The sequence below is a fragment of the Hyperolius riggenbachi genome, chromosome 4, assembly GCF_040937935.1.
Source record: "Hyperolius riggenbachi isolate aHypRig1 chromosome 4, aHypRig1.pri, whole genome shotgun sequence".
In the NCBI taxonomy this organism is placed as follows: Eukaryota; Metazoa; Chordata; class Amphibia; order Anura; family Hyperoliidae; genus Hyperolius; species Hyperolius riggenbachi.
In genome coordinates, this window is record NC_090649.1 from 477,920,933 (window position 1) to 477,934,277 (window position 13,345).

Below are 13,345 nucleotides of genomic sequence, written 5' to 3' on the forward strand. Positions count from 1 at the left end.
CTTCCGCTAATCAGGAAGCACAGTGGGCGGTATTGAAGACGGAGATGTGTGACGACTTGACGCTGCCGGCGCTTGGAACGCGGAAGTGGTGAGTAATTCTCCGTATGCCTCCCCGCCGCCGAGCCGCACTTGCCACCACTAAACGGAGGGGGAGAGAGGCAGAAGGAGGGGTCCCAGGTGAGGGAGGGGGGGGATATTTCCCCCCTCCCCACCGCTGCCTCCACTGCCCCTCCTTCTAGCGCTACTTCCCCCCTCCTGCACCCTAAAGTAGGTACAGGTCTGGCGAGAGGCCAGACCTGTACGGCACACCGGGCAACATGCCGCGGCACACTAGTGTGCCGCGGCACACTGGTTGGGAAACACTGGTCTTGCTGATCCTCTGCCTCTAATATTTTTAGCCATAGCCCCTGAACAAGCATGCAGCAGATCAGGTGTTTCTGACATTATAATCCTTCTACTGAGAGTCCTGATTTCAGGTCCTCTTTAAAAGGAAACTGAGGTAAGAAAGATATGGAAGCTGCCATATGTATCTCCTTTTAAACAATACCAGTTGCCTGACTGCCTCGCTGATCTATCTGTCTGACAAGGTCAGAAACTAAGAGAGTGTCACATGGCAACACCTGACTGCCCCACCCACCAGCTAAATCCAGAGAGCTGAGGAAGCAAGCTGTGATGCACTGACAAGCGCATTTAACCCCTTAAACAGGTATTCCATCCAGCACTTTGCTTTTGCATTTTGCCTTGTTCCATCCTAAGCTTAGTTGGGTTATAAAGGATACTGCGTATCATTAGGAAAGGAAATGAACAGTTACCTTGAACAGCCAGGGCGGCCAATCGGACGTACTGCTCCACAGTACCGCGTAACCGTCCATCGAAGACGTCCTTCTTCAGCTGGAGATAATACTGGTACCTGCAGAACAACAGCAGTGTTATCAGAGCCGGGGATACGGGTGGGTGTGTTACATTACATAATCTCAACTATAAATAACAGACCTGCTTCCTGCAGTAACGTCAGCCTGCTAAGCTGTGAAGACATGGGGAGGGCCCAGGGGCGCCTGATCCACCAGGCCAACTAGGCGGTCGGCTGGGGCACTCTGCGGGAGGCAGGTGAGGATGACCGCCAGAATGTGGGGACCCCCCCCCCCCAAGTGTTGAACTGGCTTGCGGTATCTAACAGACGCCGCATCAGTTCATTCCCAGCAGCCCGCCTCGGCCTGCGGGAGTCTTCCGGCAGGCAGTGCAGGGCTACGGGAAGATGGCATCTGTAGCCCAGCATTGGAGACTATTTGTGTCTCCAGTACAGGGCTTCGGGTGCCATCTTCCTGTAGCCCTGCTCTTTGCCATTGCAGGACTTTCACAGTGGATTATTTAGATTTAATTATTGAGGTAAGCCAGCTCTTTTTTTCTCTTTTATTTGTTTTAGCTCAATTTTATACACTCCTGGGTGGGTGCCTCTTACCCCCTTTGTGCCGTTTTCCCTCCGTGTGAGGGCAGGTCTGGTCACCATGTAGCGGATGTCACATGTCAGAACCTTACTGCTGTTTTTTTAGGATTGAGACCATCACCACCCTCTCTGGGTAGGCGAGTGGAGTCGGGTTTGTGCATCTCCACCTGATCCAGTGGTTGGTTGCTCCCCATGCAGCCTCCCTTTATGGAGTATTCATTTTGCCTAATTTTCATTTTTATATACTTTGTGACTTTTGCACCATTTGGGCTCCCGCTGTCAGTTTTCTTTTTAGGGTGCATTGCTCGCCCTTCCACACAGTTCTTGAAGATTGTTCGCCTTTTATCTGCTCAAAATATATCTCTTCTATGAGTGTCCGTAGGCAGCCGGTGTGTTTGTTTTTATTTCTTTCTGTTTTTCCCGAAATATCCCAACCCATCATTTAGGACTAAAACAAATAAAGCCAAACTGATGAGAACATTACCATAAACTCCCCTCGCATGCGGTAAAATAGTGCCCGGTCTCCCAAATAAAGCCATTGTGAGCGATACCGTGGAATTACTGGAGAGCGTGGGCGTTTCCCGTCTGGGCGTGAGCAGCGCCAGGCCCCGAGGAAGCCGCTTTCCTCCACCGCTCCAGTTTTACCACCACAAATGTCATGGTGCTCATGCGAGAATGTGGAGCAACCTGTAATTTGGGAAACTCGGAAGCAGAGAGGAAGTCCTTTTTCCAGAGCCTGACCAGGCGTGGTTCAAGTAACCACCTCAAAGCCAAAGGGACGGAAAACACACAGTGGATGCTGATCAGGTTTTTAAAGTGTAACTGTCGGGCATAAAATCAAAAATCAATTCTTTATTTTTATCTGGTAAACAACAAGTAATAAGGATGCTAAACAGGCAATCCAAAAGTTAAAATCACTATTACGTCTTGTTGATAAATGATGATTCGCCAGTTTACCTGACTCTTATTTGGTACACACAAAACTTGGTACACAAAAAGGAAGTTGCAGGGCATGCTGGGTTGTCCTTTTTTGCTTCACTACTTCCCCCTCAGACCTAACTACTGCAGCCTGATTGGCTGAAGCCTCTTTCCCTCCTGGTTTCCCCTCCCACACCTCTGTTCCTCTGATTGGCCGATATTTCTCATGCTGAGACAATGCACTTTCTATGGTGGAGGGTGGGCAATGCATACACAATCAGGCAGAGGAGAGTAAGGGAGGAAATTACATCAGGATTGGCTTCAAAATAGCCAAAGTTTAAAATGGTTAATGCTAAGAAGGATCTTTTTTTAATGTAGAAAAATCACTAAAATCAAAATGTGGACAGTGCAATCCATATGTTATGTAAGTAGAGCAAATATATATATATATATATATATATATATATATATATATATATATATATATATATATATATATATATATATATATATATATATATATATATATATATATATATATATATATATATATATATATATATATTTTTCTTTCTGAGATAGTATGGCTGACCGCTCATAAACTGATGAGACAAATGATTGTATTTATCCTCCTACTCCAAAAAATTACCTTTTTTTAAAAAAAAAACAATATCCCATTGTTTTATTTTATATTTAAACATTTACAAAGTACAGGGTGGACCATTTTTTTGGATACACCTTATCTATGGATACAGCCCATATACCACACCATACCACCAATTTTTTTTGTCCCAACAGTCTTGGAGGGATCTATCCAATGTCGGTTAGCGTCAGACCAATAGCGGTGGTTTTGTTTGTTAACGTCGCCATTCACATAAAATGGTGTTTCCATATAAATTTCCCACCCTGTAGATTGCATGTTTTGTTGTCTCTACTCAGTGGCAGCTTAAGTGTCCCTAAATGAAAATACATGAACTATTGACCTTTTCTATCTCACCCTGCTCTCAGAAGTTGTATTCTGCCAGAAAAACTTTTATGGCTGTAACTTGCTTATCAGTGATGATTACTATATTCCCGACAAGGTACTGACAAGACAGAAGCCGTCACTTCCATGCCTAGAAATTAAGGGCCTGTTTCCACTAGCGCGGAAACCAGGCCGAATCCACAGAGTTTCCCCGCAGGCAAATCGCTCGGGGGGACTCTGCCATAGGACACAATGGCGCCGCAGGCTGAATTGCTTGCCTTAGCGAATCGGCCGGCATTGCCCACAGTTTTCGCACGGGAGGCAGCAAATCCCGTAGCCATGCATGGCACGGCTTCTGGGATTCGTCTGCGTTCCCACAGACCCGGAAGTGCTGCCGCGCGTCTCCCAGCCATGCACGGTGGCTAGTGGAAACGGGCCCCAACTCTTTAGGCAGCAAAATATAACAAGTAAAACAGGCTGGTTATTAATATGTTTTGCACTGTACATACACATGATTATCTCATGTCACATGTCGCCTCGGGTACACGTTAAAGGGTAACTTACAGTGGCTATGAGTAATACAAGCCCACCCCAACAGAGAGGCTATGAGTGATACAAAGCCCACCCTAACCCAGAGGAACTTACCTCAAAACACAGTTTCATAACTCCCAACTTTTTGAGATGAGAAAAAGAGACACTTAAGCCACGCCCCTGCCACACCCCTGATCACGCCACCATCACACCCCTAGTCACGCACACCATAAAGATGTCATAAGAAAAATATGTTGTTTTAGAATTCAAACCACACTGGTCCTTTCTATCCTGGTTCATTTTCCTTCATATTAACATTTTAAAAATTAGCTATATATCAATTTAAAGGATGGGAAAAAAGGTTAGAATCAAACACATTTTAGTAGAATCTCGCCAAAGGACCAGCACCACTCGATGTATTTAGAAGCGCTTTATAAATTTATTGGCATCAATATGATAGCAACGACAGATGCTGTTTCGGCCCCCATGGGCCTTTATCAAGTTGCACAGGATCATCAAATGACAATATCAAAACTGCACATATATATAGTCAAACACAATTACCCATGATTCCTCCATCAGCCAATCACCAACACCCTAGGGCAGAGGACCTGATGGAAGACTCATGCCAAAAATACACCACGAATAAAAACACAATGTTCAAATTTGAATCTCACCACTCAGAGATCAAGAGGAGTTTCCACAATAACATGTAACTGCTGCAGCAGTCCCTGATAGACAAAATGGTGTCATGATCACAAATTTCGTATGCGGGGCTATCCCTCAGAAGTGTTACATAGGGATAGGTCACGGCGCCGACGGAATCATGATGGGATACCACGTATCCCCTTTGTATCTACTTTTAACACTTGCAGTGACAGCATTGCTAGGGTCATCCGGAGACACTGGCATTTATTGCGTGATGGTTTTCCGAGGGTGCCGGAGTTTCGGTACCCTCCAATGATGTCTTTTCGTCGTGCCCCCACTTTGCGCGACAAGCTGCGCGCGAAAGTGACACCACGCGAACGGGCTCGCTCACGTAGGGGTGGCATGTTTCCGTGCTTATGTCACATGTGTAATAGCGTAATACGTGGGAATACTTTCCAACATCCTACTTTGGGCACTGTTTATCATATCAGGGAGCACTACACATGTGACTCTGATCATGTTGTTGCTATCAACGTCTGTCGTTGCTATCATATTGATGCCAATAAATTTATAAAGAGCTTCTAAATACATCGAGTGGTGCTGGTCCTTTGGCGAGATTCTATGTCGTGACCCCTTGGTACTGGGGTGAGGACCTAGGCACACTTTCCTGCACTAAAGCCACTGTGAGTGGTCCTGGGCACTTGGAAGAAACACATTTTAGTAGAGAGAGATTATTATTTTTAATTTTTTTTTTTAAACATAGAAAGAGGGACAAGATCCTGAAAGAGAAACAAATGAGGAGGAAAGAGGGACAGAGGGACAGGGCTCCCAAAGAGGGACAGTTGGGAGCTATGCAGTTTAGGGCAGTGATCTGCAAACTTCGCTCTCCAGCTGTTATGGAACTACAAGTCCCACAATGCATTGCAGGAGTCTGACAGCCACAGTCCTGATTCATAAAGGCAAATGCATTGTGGGACTTGTAGTTCCTTAACAGCTGGAGAGCCAAGTTTGCAGATCACTGGATCGGTAAAGGGAAAAAAAAGCGGTAGTTTACTTGTAAACCGGATACAAGCCCGACGAAGGCTGCAAGGCCGAAAGCTTGCTTATTTTATTCATTTTTAGTTAGCCAATAAATGGTATCATCCTGATTTAAAACTTCTTGCTTTTACTTGTAAAGAAAGACACCCACTTCCTCTATCAGTAAATGGCGTCTGAGGGCTGGGTCACACTGGGGCGCTTTTCAGCACTTTGCTTTTGCTGATCAACGGCCATAAGCACTGTGCAGATGTATTCCTAGGGTGTAAATGTGCTGCATGTAGTACTTTGGGGGCGATTGCCATGTGATTCTCGTTCTATTGAACGGGAAACACAATTGCAGCAAAATTTCGAGCCGCAAAATCGTAATCGCGATTTGCGCTCCGAGTGTGAACCAGTCGTTAGAGCAAGTATCGCACGGCTTGGAGCCACATTATTTGTAATGACTCCTCTGGGTCACCAATCCCAAAAGATGTCACAATATCCCTAGCCACTCGGACCATGCAACGCAGCAAACTATGGTACAATGCAGACAGCGGGCCCAGAAATGGCTATAAGAACTTAAATGACCTATAGCTGTGTGACAGAGGCAGACAGACGCACTACGTTAAATACATTGGCGTGATTACATTCGCAAGAGCGCTGCTTATACAGCACACACAAGAACAAGCACAGCATCTTCTAAAACTACATGTGACTTCTATTTTCAGAACAGAATGTCTCAGGGAAAAATCTGTCAATTCTTCGCTCTGCACAACCTAAAGCAATTCATACAAAGTAAAGGAAATAAAATATTGCCCATGCCAGTTGCATACACATCACAAGTTGAATATAATCTGCATTAAAGGGGCACTACAGCGAAAAAAATGTAAAATTTAAAATATGTGCAAACATATACAAATCAGAAGTACATTTTTTCCAGAGTAAAATGAGCCATAAATTACTTTTCTCCTATGTTGCTGTCACTTACAGTAGGTAGTAGAAATCTGACAGAAGTGACAGGTTTTGGATTAGTCCATCTCTTCATAGGGGATTCTCAGGGATATATTGATTTTCAAAAGCACTAAAGGTGGCCACTAACTGTCGAATTTCTAGCGAAAAATTGTTTGAGCGATCAGAAATTCTGATCGGATTGGTTGTAAATAATCTCAGTTAATGGGCACAATCGATTACAAACGATTATAAAAATAGTCGTCCGATTGGATTTTCGTGTTGGTTGAGATAGATAGGAAGCAAAGATTGGTTCATTGATGGTGTAGTGATCAATTGTTCTTCCGATCAGAATCTTCTGATCGCTCGAACAATTTTTCACTAGAAATTGGATCATTAGTGGCCACCTTCAGTGACTGGCAGTTGCTCTGTCCAACTGCCAAAAAAACTGTGTAGGGAGCAGGGAGGCTGGCCAGCATCATTGTTTAAATCCTTTTTCGGGAATATCTTTACAAAGAATAAAAGCCTTGCTGAGAATCCCCTATGAAGAGATGGACTAGTCTAAAACCTGTCACTTCTGTCAGATTTCTACTATCTACTGTAAGTGACAGCAACATAGGAGAAAAGTAATTTATGGCTCATTTTACTCTGGAAAAAAAGTACTTATTTGTATATGTTTGCACAAATTTTACATTTTACAGTTTTCACTGTAGTGCCCCTTTAAAAAGGGACCTGAACTCTTGCACAGGACAGAAGGAAAACAGAGAAATGCACCCTGTATGTATTTAGAGAGTTTAGCATGTCTAATCCCCCCTCATCTGTGACTAATCACAAGTGTAATCTGATCTCTCAGTTGTGTCAGCTGGCTGCCTCAGCGGAGCAGGTTTTATGTAAACACAGGATTTGATCTCTTATAATCACAGGATTAATTTGATCTCTTCCCTGTGTCACCTGACTGCCTGGCAGATAAGCTCATTTGAAGGCAACAATATATGCGTGCTTCCATGAAAGCAGGAAGTAGACACACTGCAAACTTATTGCAGGATTTCTATCGGCTGTAACAAAGAAATGTTTGTTCTTTAAAGGTTATTATGCTGTTGCTTATCTTTTAGAACAGAGAGGAAGTTGAGGTCTGCTTTAACGCTGCATGCAAGTCTGCACCATACTGACCAGCTTGAGCAATCAGGGATCCATCCCGCCACCTCCAGCTCTAAAGCCCCATCTACACACCATACAATTTTTTGTTCGATTCGATTCAATTTGATTCAATCAGACATGTCCAATCGGGGATTCGATTCGATTTGCCATTGCTTTGCAATGGCAAATTGAATCAAATTGAATCCTCGATCGGACATGTCGGATTGAATCGAATCGCATCAATGAATGAATCGAACAAAAAATTGTATGGTGTAGAAGGGGCTTAAGAGCAAGGATCTGATATAGATGGACTGATCTTATAGGCGAACTCACATGAAATATTACAGATAAACATTTAAACTTTTTTGAAATTCTAAATGCTAATATTTTGAGAGCAGAAGAAAGTTGCTTTGTGCGCAAAAACAAAAAAATCCCCCAAGCCTTAGTATCACACTGCTGTTCACAAAACGCAAATCGCTTAGCGACTTCAATTTTGTAAAGCAACGCCCCAAGCGATTCTGAAGGAATGTGCAAATTTGCAACATTCCTTCAAGCGCAATCACTCAGAAAATGCTGCATGCAATGCGACTGCAACTTTCTACAAACTGTAACACTGCAGTGAGAACACTTACACTGTAATAAATTTTTACAGCGCAGTTCTAATCGCCGGAGATCAGGAAATTATTAAAGAGGAACTCCAGTGAAAATAATGTAATAAAAAAAGTGCTTCATTTCTACAATAATTATGTATAAATTATTTAGTCAGTGTTTGCTCATTGTAAAATCTTTCCTCTCCCAGATTTACATTCTGACATTTATCACATGGTGACATTTTTACTGTGGGCAGGTTATGTAAGCTGCTCCTAGCTGTTCTGGCTGTTACAGACAGCTGTAAACAGCCATTTCCTGTCTGTTAACATTGTTACATTGTGGCAGTTTGCCCAGAGTACCGCAGTCCCAGAGTTTCTTGTGGGAGGGGTTTCATCACAAAATCAGTCATACAGCGCCCCCTGATGGTCTGTTTGTGAAATGCAATAGATTTGTCATGTAAAAGGGGGTATCAGCTACTGATTGGGATAAAGTTCAATTCTTGGTCGAAGTTTCTCTTTAAATCAGGCAGATATCGATGCCACAATATGGCCGATTAAAGCCGACCCAAGATGGGGGGCAGCCAAATCATTTAGTGCTTCTTACCGCCACTCCCTCTCGTTCCTGCTGGCAGTAATCAGCTGGTTTCGGGCCAGATTTATCAAAGCATCACCGACAATTTTTTCTTCTTAAAACGTTCTAACCAGCAGGAGGATTGTTCTGCACGATAAGAAACTTCTGAAATCCTACTTAATAGTGGCAGTTTAGTGTGAATTTCTACAGCTGCACTAGTTAAGAAAAGTGCAAATCCATCCCTAAGCTGCTGCAGCTTAAGAAATGCTTTATAGCAGTTCTACAGATAGTGCAGCAGTGCAGGCTAGGCATGATTTGTGATGTGCTCCTCCACCCTGCTGAATTCCTCCTCAGAGCCTGCTGGTATCAATACAGCAGATGTATCGGTTACCTAACACATTGAACTGTCTGAGAGACCTTCCTAGCTCCTCCTATTTTACAACCGTTTTAGAAGGAAACTGCACTATCTAGTGATTTCTTAGGATGTCTGAGACAGTTCTGCACAGATTTCTAAAGACCTACCAATATTTTGTCTCAGACACGCTTGATAAATGTCCCCCATAGAGAGGATGGAAAGTGGCGAGGTGAGGCAAGTGAGAGGCGGGAAGAAGCGATAAATGGAAGGGGGTGTCTCTGATGCTGCAAAGGCCGTCTTTCTTCTACAAAGAACTCCCCTTCCTTGGGGTCAGCTGCCAACAAGCTCCATGTCAGCAGTTTCAGCAGGGAAGTGTGGTGGCCGGCGGGGGGGGGGGGGGGGGGGGGCGGAGTTCAGAGCAGAATGGACACTGAGGAACGTCATTTACCATCCAACATGCCTCTGTGTCCCAATTTCTCTGCCAACTCTGCCTCGGATACACTTTAACTTCCCTCCGAAATTGGTCGAAGGGATCAATTAGGTATGATGGCAATTCTCATTTGTAAGGAGTAATGGCTTCTGATTTCCTAACAAGCGACTGACCCCCAACCTTTATTACATTCTGCAACAAAGCAAGACCTTCCTTGTACTTCTAAAGTGTACCGATTACACCAGCAGGTGGAGCCCTCTACGAATAGCACATTGTAGTATTTTCCTGATTAAAAGTAAAATACTTACGGAGGCGCATGCGCGGCCAAGATGGCCGCTTGAGACAGGAGCTCCGACAAACCCTCCGCTACTTACAGCCGCTCTCCGCCTCTCTACCCACCTATCCGCGCGGCTCTTACCGGGAACGCTTCCCAAGTGACCCCCGCACCCGATGTCCTCCAGAACGGCGGCCAAGATGACGGCAGCAAGCGGCACACTAGATCGCTTTGTCCGCCCTGTGGGATCCCAAGATGGCGCCGATCCCCTGACGCACGCTGAATCTACCTCCACACCACAGGCCAGTATAAACCCTGACAATGTGCCGATCACAGCATCCACATTAGAAGCCACACTAGAAGCCACACTTGAAAGGCACTATAGATCCATGCACGAATCGCTTCAGCAGCTGATAATCTCAGCGGTGCAGGATCTTAAGGCTGACATCACAGGGCTGGGGAACCGCACAAGTGCACTAGAAGACAAGGTAGATTCACTGTCCCTAAAACAAGCAAATCTTGAAGAGGAACACCAACTTGTACTGTCAGACATTAAATTCTTGCGCTCAGCCCAGGAGGACACAGAAAACAGGGAAAGGAGGCAAAATCTGAGAATTAAAGGGGTCTCAATGTCTGTAAAACCAGACCAAATAACCCCACACCTCACAGAACTATTCAAATCCATTGTGCCTGACCTACCAGAGGAAATGTGGCGACTAGACAGGGCACACAGATCCCTAGGGGAACGCAAGGTATCTGCTCAGAGACCCAAGGACATTATTACAAGACTTCACTACTACGAGGCTAAAGAGGCTGTTTTGCAAGCCCTCAGGAAAACATCCCCGATCACATTTAAAGGAGACGAGCTACATATCTTTAATGACTTATCTCTGATCACCTTAGCCAAACGCAGGGCATTCAAACCAATAACTCAACTTCTCAGAGATGCTCAAATCTCATACAAATGGGGCTTCCCCTTCCGCCTTATAGTCACCAGAAACGGCATGACCTTCTCAGTCTCGGATATTGACAATGCCCCCATGTTTCTTAAGCAAATGGGCTTAAAAATGCCCTCCCAAGGCTCCATCTACCAACCTCGCTCCCCGAACTTTAGTTCTCCTCCTCGGAAAGTCCGTCATATCTCAGAATGGACAAAAGCCCCGATACGGAGCCTCACCTACCCCTCGGGAACAGAACCTGAAGTCATGGAAGCCCTACCTACCTGAACTTAGCTTCCATCTCCATCATATCTACACTCTCAAGCTGGATACATAGAGTTTAAGCTTACCTCATGCATATGCTCATTTTCTTGTTTCTTAACATAAACCCTGAATCTCTAGTTACCTACCATACTGCAAAATATAAGGCTAAATAGTTATGCCTTCCCCCGGTCTTCCACTTCACTGATGCAGGGTCCGGAGTCCCTCTCCTCCCATTTTGGCGCTCCAGCATGAGCCTCTGGAGGTCTATCCTTGTGTCTCCTTTGCCGCTATTCGGCCCGGACACTTTTTGGATGACCTATCCTCGGCATCCCAGACTGGATGCTACTCCATGCAGCCTCCACACTTGCAGAGGCAATTATAGTTATGTTATGCTTTTATTATTTTTCTTATCTGTTTTAAATTTAACCTACATAATACGAGGCACACAATCGGTTTTCCTCCTACTCCCTCCTCCCCGGGCGCAGCGCTCAACTCTTTCATACTCTACCACCCAACCTCCTCTCCTAGACCATGGTTAACTTCCTCACATTGAATGTGAAGGGCTTAAACATCCCCCAAAAAAGAATGTCCCTCCTTAAAGATCTTAAAAGAATAGAGATAGACATAGCAATGCTCCAAGAGACACATTTCCGCTCATCAGACTCAATCAGGCTCACAAACAGACAATACCCTACAGTACACTTAGCTTCAGGTCTGGCTAAACGGGCAGGGGTAGCTATCCTATGTAAAGCTTCCCTCCCCCTGCAAATTACTAAAACCATACGAGACTCCAAGGGTCACTATCTGATTCTCCTTGGCAATTTAGCAGGGAAACCCATCACCCTAGCAAATGTCTATGTTCCAAACACTCAACAGATATCTTTTCTCTCCTCGTTTCTCCTTAAACTACATAAAACGAGATCAGGTACCTTAATCCTTGGAGGGGATTTTAACCTAACATTTTCTTCCTGTCTGGATAGAAGTTCCTCCACCTCGCCTGCCTCGAAAGCTGCCCATGACCGCAACTCCCGCAAATTTAGAGCCTTAATGAGGAAATACAACCTCATTGACCTCTGGAGAACTGTCAACCCAACCTCAATAGAATACACCTTCTACTCCCCCCCACATGCATCCCACTCCCGTCTAGACTACTTTTTCTCTAATGCTTCCCTCCTACCTTCACTCCTAGAATCAGACATCCACCCAACAGCCTGGTCTGACCACCATAGCGTCTCTATGCAAATAGACTGGCTCCACAATCCTTTCAAACCCCTCCACTGGAGACTCAATGAAACACTACTACAAGACAAAACTCTTGTCTCTAAATTTTCTGAAGAATTACAAACATTCTTCCAAATCAACACTGACACGGTCTCATCCCAAGGCATACTTTGGGAATCGCACAAAGCCTTCATCAGAGGCCTCTTTATAGCCGAGAGCTCTAGACGCAAGAAGTCCTCTTCCCAAAAATTAGTATCCCTTCAATCTGCCTTATCCAAAGCCCAAACCACCTACAAAACCAAGCCTACACAAGATAACTATTCCTATGTTCAACAACTCAAACAACATATCCGATCCCATCAATCTAACCAGCTAGAGAAAAGTCTAAGATGGACTAAACAACTCTTCTTCGAAAGGGGTAATAAACCCCACACCATCCTGGCACGCAAACTAAACCCTAAAATGTCACAACACTCGATCTACTCCATGAAAGACTCGGAAGGTACCACTCACTATGACCCCCATAAGATAGCTCAAATTTTCACAAAATACTACGAACAACTGTATAACCTACCAGACCAAAGCGAGGATACCTCCTTCCCTTCCAGAGTGGACACCTTTTTAGCCCCTCTAGGCCTCACCAAACTCACAGAATCACAACGTAAACAACTTAATTCCCCCATAACCCCCCAGGAACTAACTGAAGTTCTCAAATCATTTCCCTCCTCTAAATCACCTGGCCCCGACGGTCTCCCCTATTCTTATTACAAAAAATTCCAAGCAATCCTGCTACCCCATCTATCCACCTTAGCCACCAAAATAATGCAAGGCAACACTCCCCCCTCCACAATGCTAGCTTCCCTCTTGACAGTAATCCCCAAAGAAGGGAAAGATCCCCAGCTACCACAAAGCTACAGGCCAATCTCACTTTTGAACTCTGACCTCAAAATTATCACCAAAGCCCTTGCCACTCGCCTGAACCCTATTCTTACTTCCCTAATTAATAACGACCAGGTGGGCTTCATCCTAGGCAGACAGGCAGGAGACAACACCAGAAAAGCCATAGACTTAATCTCCCTCATGAACAGGAGGGGA

The 13,345-nt window shown here is 44.7% G+C and overlaps 1 protein-coding gene across 1 annotated transcript in view; it reads right to left on the reverse strand.

Moving 5' to 3' along the window:
* Positions 1-13,345, reverse strand: part of PTPN14 (protein tyrosine phosphatase non-receptor type 14) — a 186,912-nt gene that overhangs the window by 76,604 nt on the left and 96,963 nt on the right. Inside the window, exon 4 of the mRNA XM_068232960.1 lies at positions 813-910. Coding sequence (XP_068089061.1) covers positions 813-910 — 98 coding nt within the window. The remainder of the gene's footprint in view (positions 1-812; positions 911-13,345) is intronic.